The 14113-nt window shown below is 36.8% G+C and overlaps 1 protein-coding gene across 1 annotated transcript in view; it reads left to right on the top strand.

The window, feature by feature from the left end:
* The window catches only part of CACNA2D3 (calcium channel, voltage-dependent, alpha 2/delta subunit 3), a 481287-nt gene that overhangs the window by 350509 nt on the left and 116665 nt on the right, over positions 1-14113 (top strand). Inside the window, exons 16-18 of the mRNA XM_009334218.1 lie at positions 4475-4546; positions 5345-5425; positions 9623-9697. Coding sequence (XP_009332493.1) covers positions 4475-4546; positions 5345-5425; positions 9623-9697 — 228 coding nt within the window. The remainder of the gene's footprint in view (positions 1-4474; positions 4547-5344; positions 5426-9622; positions 9698-14113) is intronic.

Below are 14113 nucleotides of genomic sequence, written 5' to 3'. Positions count from 1 at the left end.
TAGAATTTTCAGAGGCCTAATGAAATTAGATGCCCAAGTCCTGGCAGAGGTCAGTGGTATTTGGAAACTAAACTTCCTGAAGCATCTTTGAAAATGTCATCCTTAGTAAATGGCAGCAATATCCAACAAAACCATTATTTCAGACTAGTTTTGTACTATTCCACCAAATCTTATTTAGTTCCATCTTACAACCTGCAGGATGTTGTACTGAATCTGGGAAGTGTTTAGATGCATTTGAATGCTGCTTTTTATATTGTTTAGTTTTATAGCAAAAAATACTGAGCAAAAAAATGTTTCGAAAGGCACTTCAAAGCACATACCTTTTCCTTAGTTCACATCTGTTGGTAGCCTCAAGTGTTGGAGCTTGCCAGCGGAATTTTTATTTTCCTGGAGGGCTGGGGATGAAGCAGCTTTTGTTTCCTTGCCTTTTTCTTGATATTATGGAACCACTTGAAGGAAATAAAAATGCAGTAATTGATATGCTGCTAAACAGGTAAGAGACAGGACTTTAATGTCAGTCAGAGCCTATGTGTGTTAACTAATATGGTGCCCCAGGTAAAGAATAAGCTTAGACACTTATCAGGGATGTAAAGATTGCAGAAATAGAAAGGAGCTTAATTCATTAATACTTAGACTGATGTGTAAAGAGACATTGTTAAGCACTGGAAAAAAACCAGTGTAGTAGTAGAGGGGAAGAAAAGAAATAGAGGGTTTTCTTTGAGAACGGAACAAGAATTCAAAACAGAGTGTTGGAGGAATTGAAAGTTATTAGTGGCTCTCCATATATATTTAGATGAGGTTCCAACATTTGGGTGAACTTTGATCCAAATTAATCCTTGTTTGTGAACACAGTTGGTCTGCCAGCAACATTTTGTTTCAGCAGAAACTATATACATAACAAACATAACATTGTGTGAATATATTTTTGTCAAACCTTACTCTCTGTTTCCCATGAAACCTGCCAACCCCCAGAATATGTGGGGGCTAGTAAGGATGAACCAAGTCAGCTTAGCATGTAGCTTTAAACAATTTTTCATCATCAGAATGTGGGGAATTATTATGCCACATAAAGCACACCTTTGTAAAAATGGCAGTAACTATTAGTATTGGTTACTCATATTAGTTACTCCTACGAGGCTGGAAGGACAAAATTGGATAAGGTACAGCCTATTAAAAGTTTGAGATTAAATTCATGGTGCTTCACATTTCAGTCATTCTCAAGGACCCTTCACTGTATATAACTAGTAACCATACATGTGGTGATGTTATTGCATTATACTAGAATAAGTATAATTCTCTGTATTTGCCAATAACACTAAAAAACCCCCTGATTTTATGTGTAACAGTTATTTGTTGCCTGCTTAGAAACATGCATTTTGTGCTTATTAAAAAAAAAAAAAAAAATCATTCTTCAAGATGTTTCCTGTAAGAAATGTTTGACTACAGTATTTTCTTTTTTACATGCCCACATAGTTCTTTGCTGAGCCTATGACTGTGATGTCCAGTTGATGAGTTTGGAATCATAAGGATTGTCTACATTTTCTTTTGGGGAAAAACAAATAATAATTGAGTAACCAAAGAGTTTATTACTAATTACACAATAACCTAAACTGTTAAATTTAGTATAGTCATTCGAAGACTTTATATATTGATTTTGTTATTCTGAGTTTGTGATATTTAACATTTTTCATTAAGCGTTAACATCTAATTAAGTATTTGCTGATTATTAACAAAAAAAAATAATTCCTAGCCAGTCCTGAGGATATCAGTTCATGTTCGTTCTGAATGTAACTAATATAAGCTGAAGTTTTATCAGTGATTAGAGAGCATATTACTGTTTTTTTTCTTAGAATCACTAAATTTTTGAAACACTTACATGAGCTGTTACAGAGTTCTGCTATATGTAAGAAATTGTCAGACTTGAAAACCAGCAATGCAAAATACCTAGATCATGGCTTCCTTTGCAATTTACTAATGGACTCCAGCATTAATTGTCTTAGCAGAAATACCCAGTGGCTAACATTCTACTATTTCAAAGTATTTCTGCCAAAATGTCATTGCCCAGGGAATAAAGCTGTGCTCCTCCCCACCAGATAATTTCTCAGAATCTAACAATTTTTGTGAAGCAAATACTGCAGCTTGAGTTGGTGACTCAGTGAAACATCAGAAATACGAGTCGTCTATCATCCAGTTATTTGCTGACTCCACTTACGGAAGTGGCCAACAACCTGTTCCTCTGCCGAACAAACAAAAAAACCAAACAGGCTGGACTATAAGATTGCACTTCTATAGAAATGACTGCAGCAGCCAACCCTCGGTGGTACTTGTAGATATCATAATTACAGGGCAATCATTCTCTGCATGCTTCCAGAGTTAGTTTTGAGAGTTAATGACCTGTTCTCTCAGAATTTCCCAGGAAGTCCAGACTGGTTTTTTTCCTCCATTTAAAGAATTTCAAACACCCTAAAACTTTACTGACAGTCCCTTGGCTGGCATCCTATCCAATAAATTGTTTCTAGTAATCTCTTGAGAGTGAGTGGACTTGTAAAATAAGACCATACTGATACTTGACAAATACATAATATCAGAGAACAACAACCCTGGGCAATCATATAGACTCTCTAAATGCTCCAAGATGTCACCCCATAATCAGCAGAATGCTTTTTCACTTCCTGGTGTACGTGTGTTTGGGACTATTGACTGTCATACCACAGAGAAGGCTCCTCTCCATACAAATCATGTCAGCGTGCTTGACTGTACTACTCTGGCCAAGGAGAGTAAATTCTTATGCTAGTTCAGCCGCATTTGACTTTCAAGTGCAATCTCTAAACTCCCAGTGTTTTGCTGAGTTGTTGTTTCTGGTTTTTTTGTTGGTTGTTTTGTTTAATAACTTACTATTGCTTAATAGATCAAGGATTATATCAGGGCTGGAAATACCTCTTCTTATTAAAAAGGAAAACAAACCAAAAAAAGCAAACGTGATCATAAGTTGGTTCCACCTCATGTCCCTATTGATTCCTTATCAAATGTAAACCTTTCTGATCCTAAACCCCGTTTGTATTCCTGTCTGATGTCTGCAAACGTTCCTCCTCGCCATGACATAGTGCCATGCCATGCTTCAGGGAGTATACTTGTTTGGGAAACTGAAACCTTCCTGAAGCAGACTGGGAGCTGCAAGACATGTAATGTTCTAGATTTTATTTGTCTGATTTGTTAATGTGAAACATGCTTCATAAAATATCTTGGTCATAATATATGACGTGTTCTGAAAATTTGGGGAGTTGATAGCTGTTGCTTCATTAATAAGAAAAGCTTTGTTAACAAAAAATCAAAATTGCAGCAATTCTCAAAAAAATGTATTGGAAATGCTGCCTGAGTACAGAAAATGTGATACTGATGTAGGGGTAGTAGTAGAATATCACAGTTGCAATTGGACATGACTGTCACCTACAGTATTTCTCAGGAAGATTGTCTCTATTGCCTTGTCCATTTGGCTAAACACAGATGCAACAAAGCAGACTTTAATTGCGTTCCACAAAATCTCCAGTTGTGTTTATAACTGGATGTGTCATGCTTTTAAATGTTGGGTAAGCCTCTTCAACTGTAAACATCTTCCCAAATTGTAGGGGCAGAAAGAGTTTAACAGTAACTCTCAGCTTCCTGCTTGAGTTATCTTTTATATGTAGATGGTGAAGATCTACAGGCACACAGAGCAGTGCTTGTCTTGTGCATCACAGTTAGCCTTTGCCTTATGGCAAAGATGTAGTCTGGCCAGAGGGCATGAAGAGACCATAGTCTGAGCAATGTCACTCTCCTGTGGCCAATGATAAGCATTCTACATGTTTCTCTTGAATGGAACCAAGGTCAGGAGACCTGTTTTCTCCCTAAATTGAAGAAATATGTTGAAACCTGATGTGCCGAATCAGCTAATGCTTCATGCCACCTCTTTGTCCAGCAAACTGAAACTGGATGGAGCAAAGATGCTCCTGGGATCCTAACTGGCTGTCATCCTTTCTGCCGCTGTGTTAGCTGATGAGATCTCAGTCTGGACCAGAACAAAGTGCATGCAACTCATGACCTCTTGTTCCTTGCTGGGAGAAAACAGCCTGAGGCAATGTTGGCAGAGCTGACACTGGGAAAGATGTAGAACAGAGCTCCAGCTGCTTTGCTACTGCACATGCCGCTTCCACAATCCACATTTCAGCCCCTTGTGTCTCTCATGGGAGACTGCAATAGGAATGAAGATGAGGCATCTTTCCTGCCAATGCAGACGGTGGGGTGGGCAGAGCCGGTATAGTTGAGATGGGGCCGGGGCTGGGCTGGGCTGCACTGACTGCAAGTCTAACTACATAAGCGTCATTTAGATAAATTGCCTTATCTCATTTAAAATGAAGAAAATGTAATTGAAAAATGCAATCACATGTCTGTAATTGTTCCTCAGTTCTCAGAGATAATATTTCTTTTTCAAATATAGCTTGCTGATGATCAGGGATTGGTGTTGATGACAACTGTTGCCATGCCAGTATTTAGTAAGCAAAACGAGACTGTAAGTACTCAGACTATTTCTGTCATGTGATAATGAGGTGACTGCAGTGAAGTTGCTTTCAGGGACCTAATAAGATTTTAGCCTACTCTAAAAATTTTTCTTCTCTTCTTATTTTGTCTGCAGTTAGTATCTCTTTGTTAGCATAAAAATGTGGACAAATAATCCCAAATAACTATACTCTAGAAACCATAGTAAAATAATGAAACCTTATGTCGAAGAGAAAATCTCAGATGGCGCTAGGCCTTAGGGTTTTCTTACTTCTACATTATCTTTTTACAGCAAATAATCTATATCCTTTTCTTCTTTGCACTGATATGCTTCTATTTCATAGACTTAGAATTTAATTTGTCATGTATATTATGTATATATCTGTTTATCTTTACTAATTTAACAGGTTATTAAAGAAAATTACATGTACTTTCCCCTTACTGCTTAATCTTTCTCTTTTGTTTATCAAATGGCAGGAGAAATTGGAAAAGGAGGGAGTAACATATCTTTAACAGTAGTTTTTAATTCAAAAACTATTTTGCGTGAGGAAGTTTTCTGTTGAGGGACTCAATAGCTATCAGAAGTTTGCATGCCTTTTCTATGTGAATTGCAGATAAAGTAGAAAGGAGCAATATTACTGATTAAATGACTGTTTGATCAGATGAGTTGTACCAGTGTCTGCTTTCCTGACTTTTTAAATAATTTGTCTGTTACCTATTCACTTCTGCAGAGTAGCTGCAATGTGAAATGAGTGGTGAGAATGTTCATTATTATTGTGGTTCTGAGTGCATCTTTTATTGTTCTTTTCAGAGATCTAAAGGGATTCTTCTGGGAGTAGTTGGCACAGATGTTCCAGTTAAAGAGCTTTTAAAAACTATTCCAAAATACAAGGTAATACACAAATGATAATATGTCCTTTATACTCAGTATAATATCTATAATGTAACTTAATTTATTTAGCACGTTAATACTGTTTATACTGATGTAGCTCCATTATTTCACTCATTTACCTCAGGAATTTTAGCTCTGTAGTGTCTGATGGCTAAATGTCATTCGTCCTGAGATCAAGTGCAGTTTTTAATACCAAAATTAATCTATGGCTTGATCGTCACATTTTTGCAGATCACAGTGTGCTCTAGAAGGTAATACTAAGTATTGTTATAAATAAAAGCTATGAAATGATTCAACCACACAATATAACCAGAATACCACACAAAATAACCAGAAATTCATACTGAAAATTTGCATAACTTTGTATGAAAACCATACAAAAATCTATCCTTAACATGGCTTTAGGCTTCCTGCCTGTGTAGCACTTCCTGTCCCAATTCCATGTCCCAGATTAGTCGTCTCCTTGAATTAAAGCAAGTGGCACATTTCGGGAACTTTAACAAGTTCCTGCCTAACCAGACTAGTGGTTCCTTCTCTCCTACCCAGTAATTGCTAGATATTTCCCTCTACTTAGTTTTCTAAAGTCAGAGACAACTCTACTATAAAATTCTTAAAAAATAATTACCGTAAAAGTTTTCAAAATCTGATTGCGCTTCATCTATTGTGAAACGTTTGTAACTCAGTAAAAGTGAGCTTCAGGCAAATGCAAAGATCTAATTACTTTTCATTTAAAATTGATGCAATACATTAGTATTTCACTACTTCTCTGTGCCTGAAATGCTTTACTATAGTGCTGTTTTATTCACAAATGAAAATTAAATGAATGTTTTCCAGTTAATATTTTTGCAAGACAAATAAGCACATAACACAATACCGTAGACGGCCTTTACTAAAGAGGCCAGCTGTTGGAATAGCTATATTTTGACACGTACCTGTACTGAGCATAAATTTGTGTGTCATACTTCCCTCTTAATTGGCTGCCGTGCTCTCATTTACTGATTTCTAAGAGAGTGGAGGAATAAGCTGACTTGTGAGTACCTTTGAATATGCCTACATGTTTTTGTAGATAATTCTAGTTAGGATGAAAAAAAAATCCTCCTATCAATTTTAATTCTAATTTGAATACATTAGCAATTACCAAATGATTTTGTAGATCAATATGCAGTAACTGGAAAGTTTAAATTAAATGAGAATTTGATAAAAATAATGCATAAAATACTGGCAGTAACGTTGATAAGGTGTTTTGGAGTAATTTCCTGGGACCTGGATCCCACTAGGCTAGATGCTATGCAAACACAGAACAGAAAGGCTGTCCCAGCTGGAAAAAAATTTGCAGACTATGGGAAGAGGCAGCAGATGACTACACACTGATAGCAAAACACAGTGAACAGAGACATTGCTGGTCAGGATAAATAAGAGAACAGACTCAGCGCACTAACCACTGAAGTTAGTTAACCACAACTTGTATTATACTTTTCTGTATGCAGAAGTACAGAATCAGCAGAAGGTAGAAGAGAAAGGAGCAAAATTTGCTCCTTTGCAAAATTTGGAGCAATGGAAACTATCTTTGGAGCAGCCTTCTAAGGAGCTATGGGTAGAGCAAGTTTCATTTGTAATGAGAAGGAAGAACAATGTGTAGTAACTGCAGAAATGAAAGCCTGGCTGTGCATGGCTGGATAGAAAAGGCCGTATCACAGCGATGTTATTCAGAAGTCATCTGTAAGATTTGGACATAGTCCGAACGCAAGAACCTAGAGAGAGCGTGGGGCCTGAATAGCAGGTATTGCAGCAGTTACAGTGATTCAGAAAGGGAGAAGATAGGCAGGAAAATTAAAATTTCTGGTTTTGTCATGTGGTATTATATTTTTTAAGACTTAGTTTTCAGTGGAAGTACTATATGATCCTCTTTCTGAATATTAGACTTTTTATTTGAAAGTACATTTTATATTGCAGGATGTAATGCAAGAGAGGATTATTATAGGAGGCACCAATATCATGCAATGCAGTTAGGTTAGTGAAATCACTTGAGTTATAACTTCCAGTCTCACACAGCATACACATTTCTGAATAGTAAAAAGACCATGCAATTGCAAGAGCATAATCAGGAATGGGTCCCAGGGGTGTAGAGGCAGCATGTGAAATAAAATTCACACAGGGATGTAAAATGATTGGTTGGAAATAGAATTCTGCTGACCTGGAATTCTCTCAGCTTGGATGAGGTGGATTTTATGCTGAGGAAGATGAATAATAACAATAAGCTATTTTCAGCAGTCATTATCTAGACTAAACTTCCCCAGATGTCAGTGGCAGTTTCTCCTGAATAAGGAAGGGTTGGGTTTAGTAATACTTAGTTTTCATGTGGCATTTAACAGCAGTTAGAAAAAGTTTTTTCATTTCTGAATCTGTCATCTAGAGACAGAGTTCAACGTTTAAAACGGCAATACTGCTGTAAGTCGTAGAATCTCTCAGACCAAAGCATTTTAAGTGCAGAGAGTGTGCAGTTTCACATATTGCACAACACACAATAAAATACTACCCTTGGAGTCTGGGTATGCTTCAAATAGGCAAATATTTTTTTCCTGTGAAGTATACCACCCACATTTGTTTCCTTACCTGACTTCCATTGCTTGGATGTCATTCTGCAGTTATCAACACAGACAATTATACTTGAGACCTGATATTTAGCCAACAGCTAGTTCACTTGTCATACTATAATAGGTAAAATATGTCCACTGTTATTATTTTGGTTATCCCTCCTTTATGAAGAGATGCCAAGAACATATCACCTTCTATTACTTTCACTGAAGTTTATTGCTTTAGGAAAACCGCTAATTTATGAAACGATCTTCTATATGGCAGATACAGTTGACCATACACAATCATTCACAGAGAGACGGTATAAATCCACCTGGTGTTTTCTCTATGACCTTGCCATAATATCATACTCTGGTTTATATTTCCAGAAAATTACAGAAGCCAACAGACTTGCTGTCCTACTTGCCTCTCAGAAATGATTCTGACTTGTCAGCCTTGCTCACGTTGCTTTATGCCAGACAAATTCCTAAGGACCCACTTCAGCAAAGCATTTAAGAATGTACTGAAGTAAAATAAAAAGATTGTTAGTAGTGAGAACTATAAAGAAAATAGCAAAGCAAGATAGTTCTGGGGTTTTGGGTTTGTTTTGTTTGGTTGGTTGTTTTTTGTTTGTTTTTTAATACCTCAGTGCATCAAGGTGCTTAAATAAAGATATATGGGTTGTTATGTTACTTCAGAACTGAAAAAAAATGGGTGAGAAAGTATAGTGAAACGTACTCTTTGCATGGTAAAAGTTACATACTGAAGCTGCAGAAAGATTCTACATCAGCAGCACGTTTATGCTAAGAAGGCATGTTTGAATGACCACGTGCATGATTTGAAGGCACATTTATTGCATTCAGCGGGTGCAATCCACTGTGTAATAGGCATATTGTATAAAGAGTAGTATTGGTATTTAAATAAGTACAGTGCTAAATTTGATTACATATACTGTAAGGCCTCGTAAAGCATTTAACTGCTCTCAAATGATCTCCCATAGTTCCACTCGGTACAAACACGTAAACTTACAGGAGTTTCTTTAGTAGAAAAAGGCCGCCTTCTGTGGCTCCAGATGAACTTGAAGTAGCAGACCGGTAAAATGCCTTTAAGACTGGGAGATGTGAATATCACATGTGAGAGGCCACTGCTTGCTCACTATACCTGTACATTCAGTACCATTGATTTAAATGATTCTTTTACAACATCTCTTGAACAAGTGAAGTAAGCTGAACCTAGCCACTCCTGGGAATATGTGAACTTAGTAAATTCCGGTATCCCTTTGCTTTGGCACATGCTATGGTGTATGCCACATGCTATGGTGTCTCATACATATGTGTATATTTAAGTCACTCTAAAGCACATAGAAGTGCGTGCCCTAGATAGCAAAGTGTGTGTGACATTTTAAAATTGTGCTATATGCGGAATTCATCACAATGACAGGTTCTCATTTTCACAAAATGTCAAGGATCAGAGCTTTGCATATGTTATAATGAAATTCTATGTGGATCCGGGTTTTGAATGCCAGCTTTAAGCCCTGGGTAACTAAATTCTTGCCTGATTTTTTGTTTAAGAATGTACTGAAGGCCGTGCTAATTAGTTTTTCTTTCTCATTTATTCTTACAGTTAGGTATTCATGGATACGCTTTTGCAATTACAAACAATGGATATATTTTGACTCATCCAGAACTTAGGCCTTTGGTAAGAATACTGTTTACTGATCTATTTTATTTAGCTATATACATTGCATTTGTTTTTCTTTTAGTGTGAATAATGTAATATTCATTAAAATTTAAATACAACAGACCAGTTACTGCTTTATAACACATAATTCTTGGTAAATTTACCTCTGGAAACAAAGGTTAGCATGAAAAAAATCAAGGAAAATAAATATACAAGTTGTTTCTGCAAAAGATGCAGGCCTCCATTACTGCAAAATGGCAAAGCCAAAAATTGCTATAATTATGTTCATTTTACATTGAAACGGAATGCCGGAATGCTCTATTGCTATGTAATAACCCCTATTTGTCATGTTAAAGTGTTAAAGCTAATTTAATATATGTGCAGAAATTTCAGTAAAGCATATTCTTAAGCAAAATAGGGGCACTAGGGATTTTCGTACTAAAAGAGAAATAGCAGCAAATTTTACTTTTAGTTTCCCTTATCATCTTGTTTGCATTAATCACAGCAAGAAAAATAGAAGTGCTTGTTACGCAAATGTTTATCGACTTAACACCCTAGAGAACTGGTACATTCTTCATTGCATCATTGTTTAGGAATAGCACTTGCAAGTGTTCCATCACTATCAACTCTTAGCAAAGCATCAGTATTAATAATTCCACTGCTGTATACACACGGATGCCATGTGTATTTCTCATGTAGGCGCTTCAAGTAATGTCCAATTTCAACAATATTTTAGTAGAAAGCAGAAATATTAATTGGATGGATGATTTCATAGCAAAATACATTTATTGAGAAGCATGATTTATTAAGCCATTAGCATATCTGATGTTTTCATTCAGCAAAAGAATTTGTCTTTCTAAGATTTGGGCTTGGAATTACACACTTAATTAACATTTGTATTTTGACTTACTGTTTCCCCATTTATTTTTTAACTGGAGTAGAGCTTATGAAAAGTTAAACACGGGGACTTTCATGGGTGAATGGAAAAACATTTTCTCAGTAGCTTCCCTGTAAAATGGACAGACAATCTGATGGTAAAGCAGACATTATAGTATCTTGGAAGGAATTTTAAAAGAAATGGTTTAACTGTCATTTTTCTTCTAAGAATATCACCCATGATTCTGGATGGTAGAATTTTTCACAACTGTGGAGAATTTGGCAAATTACTGACCAATAAGCAATGCAATTCTCAGAAAAGGCTCTTGCACGTTATCCCATTGGCTTTTTTACCGTTCCAACGGTGAGTCATTAAAGCTACGTAATGACAGCTCAGACCCCAGTCAGTTAAATTAACATGCTCCAGTGACCTTTTTTTTTTTCCACCTCTACACTCCCCACAGATGGTTTCTCATAATGACGAATTTGTATATTCTTGTTTTATGGGAATTAGGACCTCTGCTACCCAAATATATAAATATTAGGGAGTGAAAAACTTCCAGCTTCTGTAGAAGGAGTTTACTCTTAAGGAAGATAGAAAACTAAATCGATACCTAAGCATTTCACCCCTCGGTCAAATTGTGTTTTGTCTCTACAAGGTATTAGATGATTGAGGAGTATGTAAGTGTAGGATTTATGAGATTGATTCACCACACCTAGACCCATCTAGTCCAGAGTCCCACTTCCAGGAGTGTCCAACATGAGATTGTTCCTGAGGAAGATGCAGGAGGAACTGAGTAAGAGGATGTGGAAAGTCTCGCAGCAGTCAGTATAACTTTTAAGAGTTCCAGACAGGCTTCTGCTCATAAACATTTGGTTCTGACATTTTAACACTAAGACGTATTAGAGTGGATACTTCTGTTATCCATACTAACATACTCATTTTTGTCATGTATGTGATTTTTCATATTGTAACCATTTTATGCACAGTTTTTATTTTGAATTCTATTTTAAAATTTCATTAGAAGTAGTTCTTATTATGAAGATGGGAAGCAGAAGCTTCTGATCTATTTTTTCTTTTCCATCTTTTTGTGTAATAATTCGTGATTGTTATCTCATGGAATTGTCTCATCACAATAAACAACCAATATTTTCAGTCTTGCTATAATGTTTTTCTACTCTTACTCTTCTGCCTTTCAGCATTTTGTTGTCATGTTCTTTGTATTCTTCTGACCTCTTATTTATCCATTCTTCCATGTTCTTTCCTTTTCTGACTGAGATTGCCTGCTGAGCTTTATTTGGTGACCATCGCAGAGAAAAGGCAGCAATAGGGGCTGTACAAAACCTCCTTAGAGCACCTGGATTATATACAAAGATTTTTAATGCACCTTCAGGTCTCTTCGGTGCATCTTCACTACTTTGTTACCTCAGCTAGCTCATCCATGTCAAATGACTGTGTAATTTTGCTTTTATCTCACATCCAGCTGCACCATAGACATAACCTCAAAATTGCTTGAAAGAGCCAAAGTTACAAGCACGCTGACTAGATCTAAAATTTGACTGTCATAGCATTCTGTATCTTTTCCTACAATTTGCTATTTGAAAATTTATATTAGACTAGTTATGTTAATTCACCTCAGTGGTTAAAATGCCGAAATAAATGTTGTGCTTTAATGTAAACTTTTTATATTAAACTTTTTTTTGTGGGAAGTGCCAGTGTGGGGAGAAGTTGTCTTCAAAATTTTTAGCTGTTGCAATGGAAAATGTGATGGGGATTGTTTTTAGTTCATGATTGGCCACTACCCTCAGAATATTTTTTCTTATTTTTTTATGTATTAAAATCCATGTGTTTTTTTAATATCCCATTCGAAATTGGATATAAATGCATTGTTTTTTATAGCATTCCCCAATTTTCATAGTACTAAAATGATGACTTGGTCTTGATTCCTAAAAATGCTTTTGAAATCTTCAGGTATCACAGGTACATCTGACAGCCTATATTTGCAAGCCATGGGAATATACATTTGAAAGTTCTCTATCTACATCGCAAGAGTTTGACAACACATTTGCTGTACTGTCCCTTTTTCTTCTGGCAAATTACTTCCTTCAAAAATATTAGTATTTATTCATTACAGAACAGATATTTTAATAAACAGAAGGTGACGAAATCCAGGAACAGTGGATAGCTTTACGTTAGACTGACAAAGGGTGTTATCCTTGTTCCTTATTTCTGTTGCGGTGGCATATTTTAATGAGGCAAAAGGTGGTTTTCTGTTACTCGCCCTCGCCCCAATGTACATCTTGAAGGCACTTATTTCATTACCTTATACAACAGTCTCTCTTTTTAAAATCAAAATGTTGGGCAGTAGCCCATAAGCTGTCAACTACAGGGAACTCATTGTGATATATTCATGGTCTGTTAATTTAATTTTTTTGGAAGAGTCATTTTTACCGCTGGGTTCTGTCAGTAGGGCGTAATGGGAGTCTTCTGTTGACTTCAGTGGAGTTTTTGAGAGTGAAGTGATTGCTGGCTTGGGCCCTTAGATTAGTATTGCAGGCCGAATCCTGATACCATTGTAAGTAGTGGCAAAACATTCCATGAAATTTGTGACAGTAAGTGTGAAAATAGGCATGTAGGACTGGAATTAGATAGTTCACCAAAGATATTATCTAAAATTATTTGGGTGGGTTAGAGTTTACATTCAAGTTATACCGACTACTGACTCGATCCATGCTGGTTTATGTTGCTACTATATTTTCCTATGGTGATGTAAAGCTAGAATATTACTAGACTCCTGGGTTACTAACCCCGGTGGCCATAGCTGTTAGTTCTGAAGCTGACATGCTGCTTTTTAAGGAATTGTCTTACGGGACACTGAGCAGACAGGCAGGATAGCCAACAGTCGCTGAGGAAGAGTGCTTCCTGTTGCACCAGATTTTTATCTTATGCTGACCAGTATATTTAGTCACTAAGCTAGCTACATTTTTGCGCTGATTATACTATTGGGTTTATGTTTAGAAATGTTTTCCTTGGAGATTTCCTCTTTTGTTTCTTGTGCTTTTTTTTGAATAAACTTGGCTTTCAGTTAGGATGACTGGTTGCGTGCACACGAGCAGCTGGTGGGAGTAATTGAAGGAAGAAGAGGAAAGTACTTTCTAGATACTTAGAAGGTACTTGCAGAGGTTTATGACAGCTGCTGAAGTAGCCCCCAGACTTCCAACGCAGCGCTGGCTGGAAGTTTTCGTGGGTGACGGTTGCCACAGAAGGACCGGAAGGAACTTTTGGTTACATTCTTCTCTCAAAGGCATTACTAGAGCCATGAGTCTTGACAAACAATAAGTCGTGATCGTCAGGGACTAAGGAATCCCTTGGAAATTCCTTGTGGAGACCAAGAAGAGAGAGCTTGTGAGGCCTTGCCAATTACGGGGTTGAGCGTCGATTACCCGTGTGTTTCACACACACTCCTCACACTCACTCTCACTCTCTGCTTTTATCTCCCTTCCTTTGGTCGCCCTTTTCTTCCCCAGTCCGCCTTAGGCCGTGCCATCCCCTGCCCC

This window comes from Pygoscelis adeliae, unplaced genomic scaffold, assembly GCF_000699105.1.
Source record: "Pygoscelis adeliae isolate BGI_AS28 unplaced genomic scaffold, ASM69910v1 Scaffold411, whole genome shotgun sequence".
Taxonomy (NCBI): Eukaryota; Metazoa; Chordata; class Aves; order Sphenisciformes; family Spheniscidae; genus Pygoscelis; species Pygoscelis adeliae.
The sequence above is the reverse complement of the archived record's forward strand: the minus strand, read 5'-3'. Positions and strand labels throughout refer to the sequence as shown.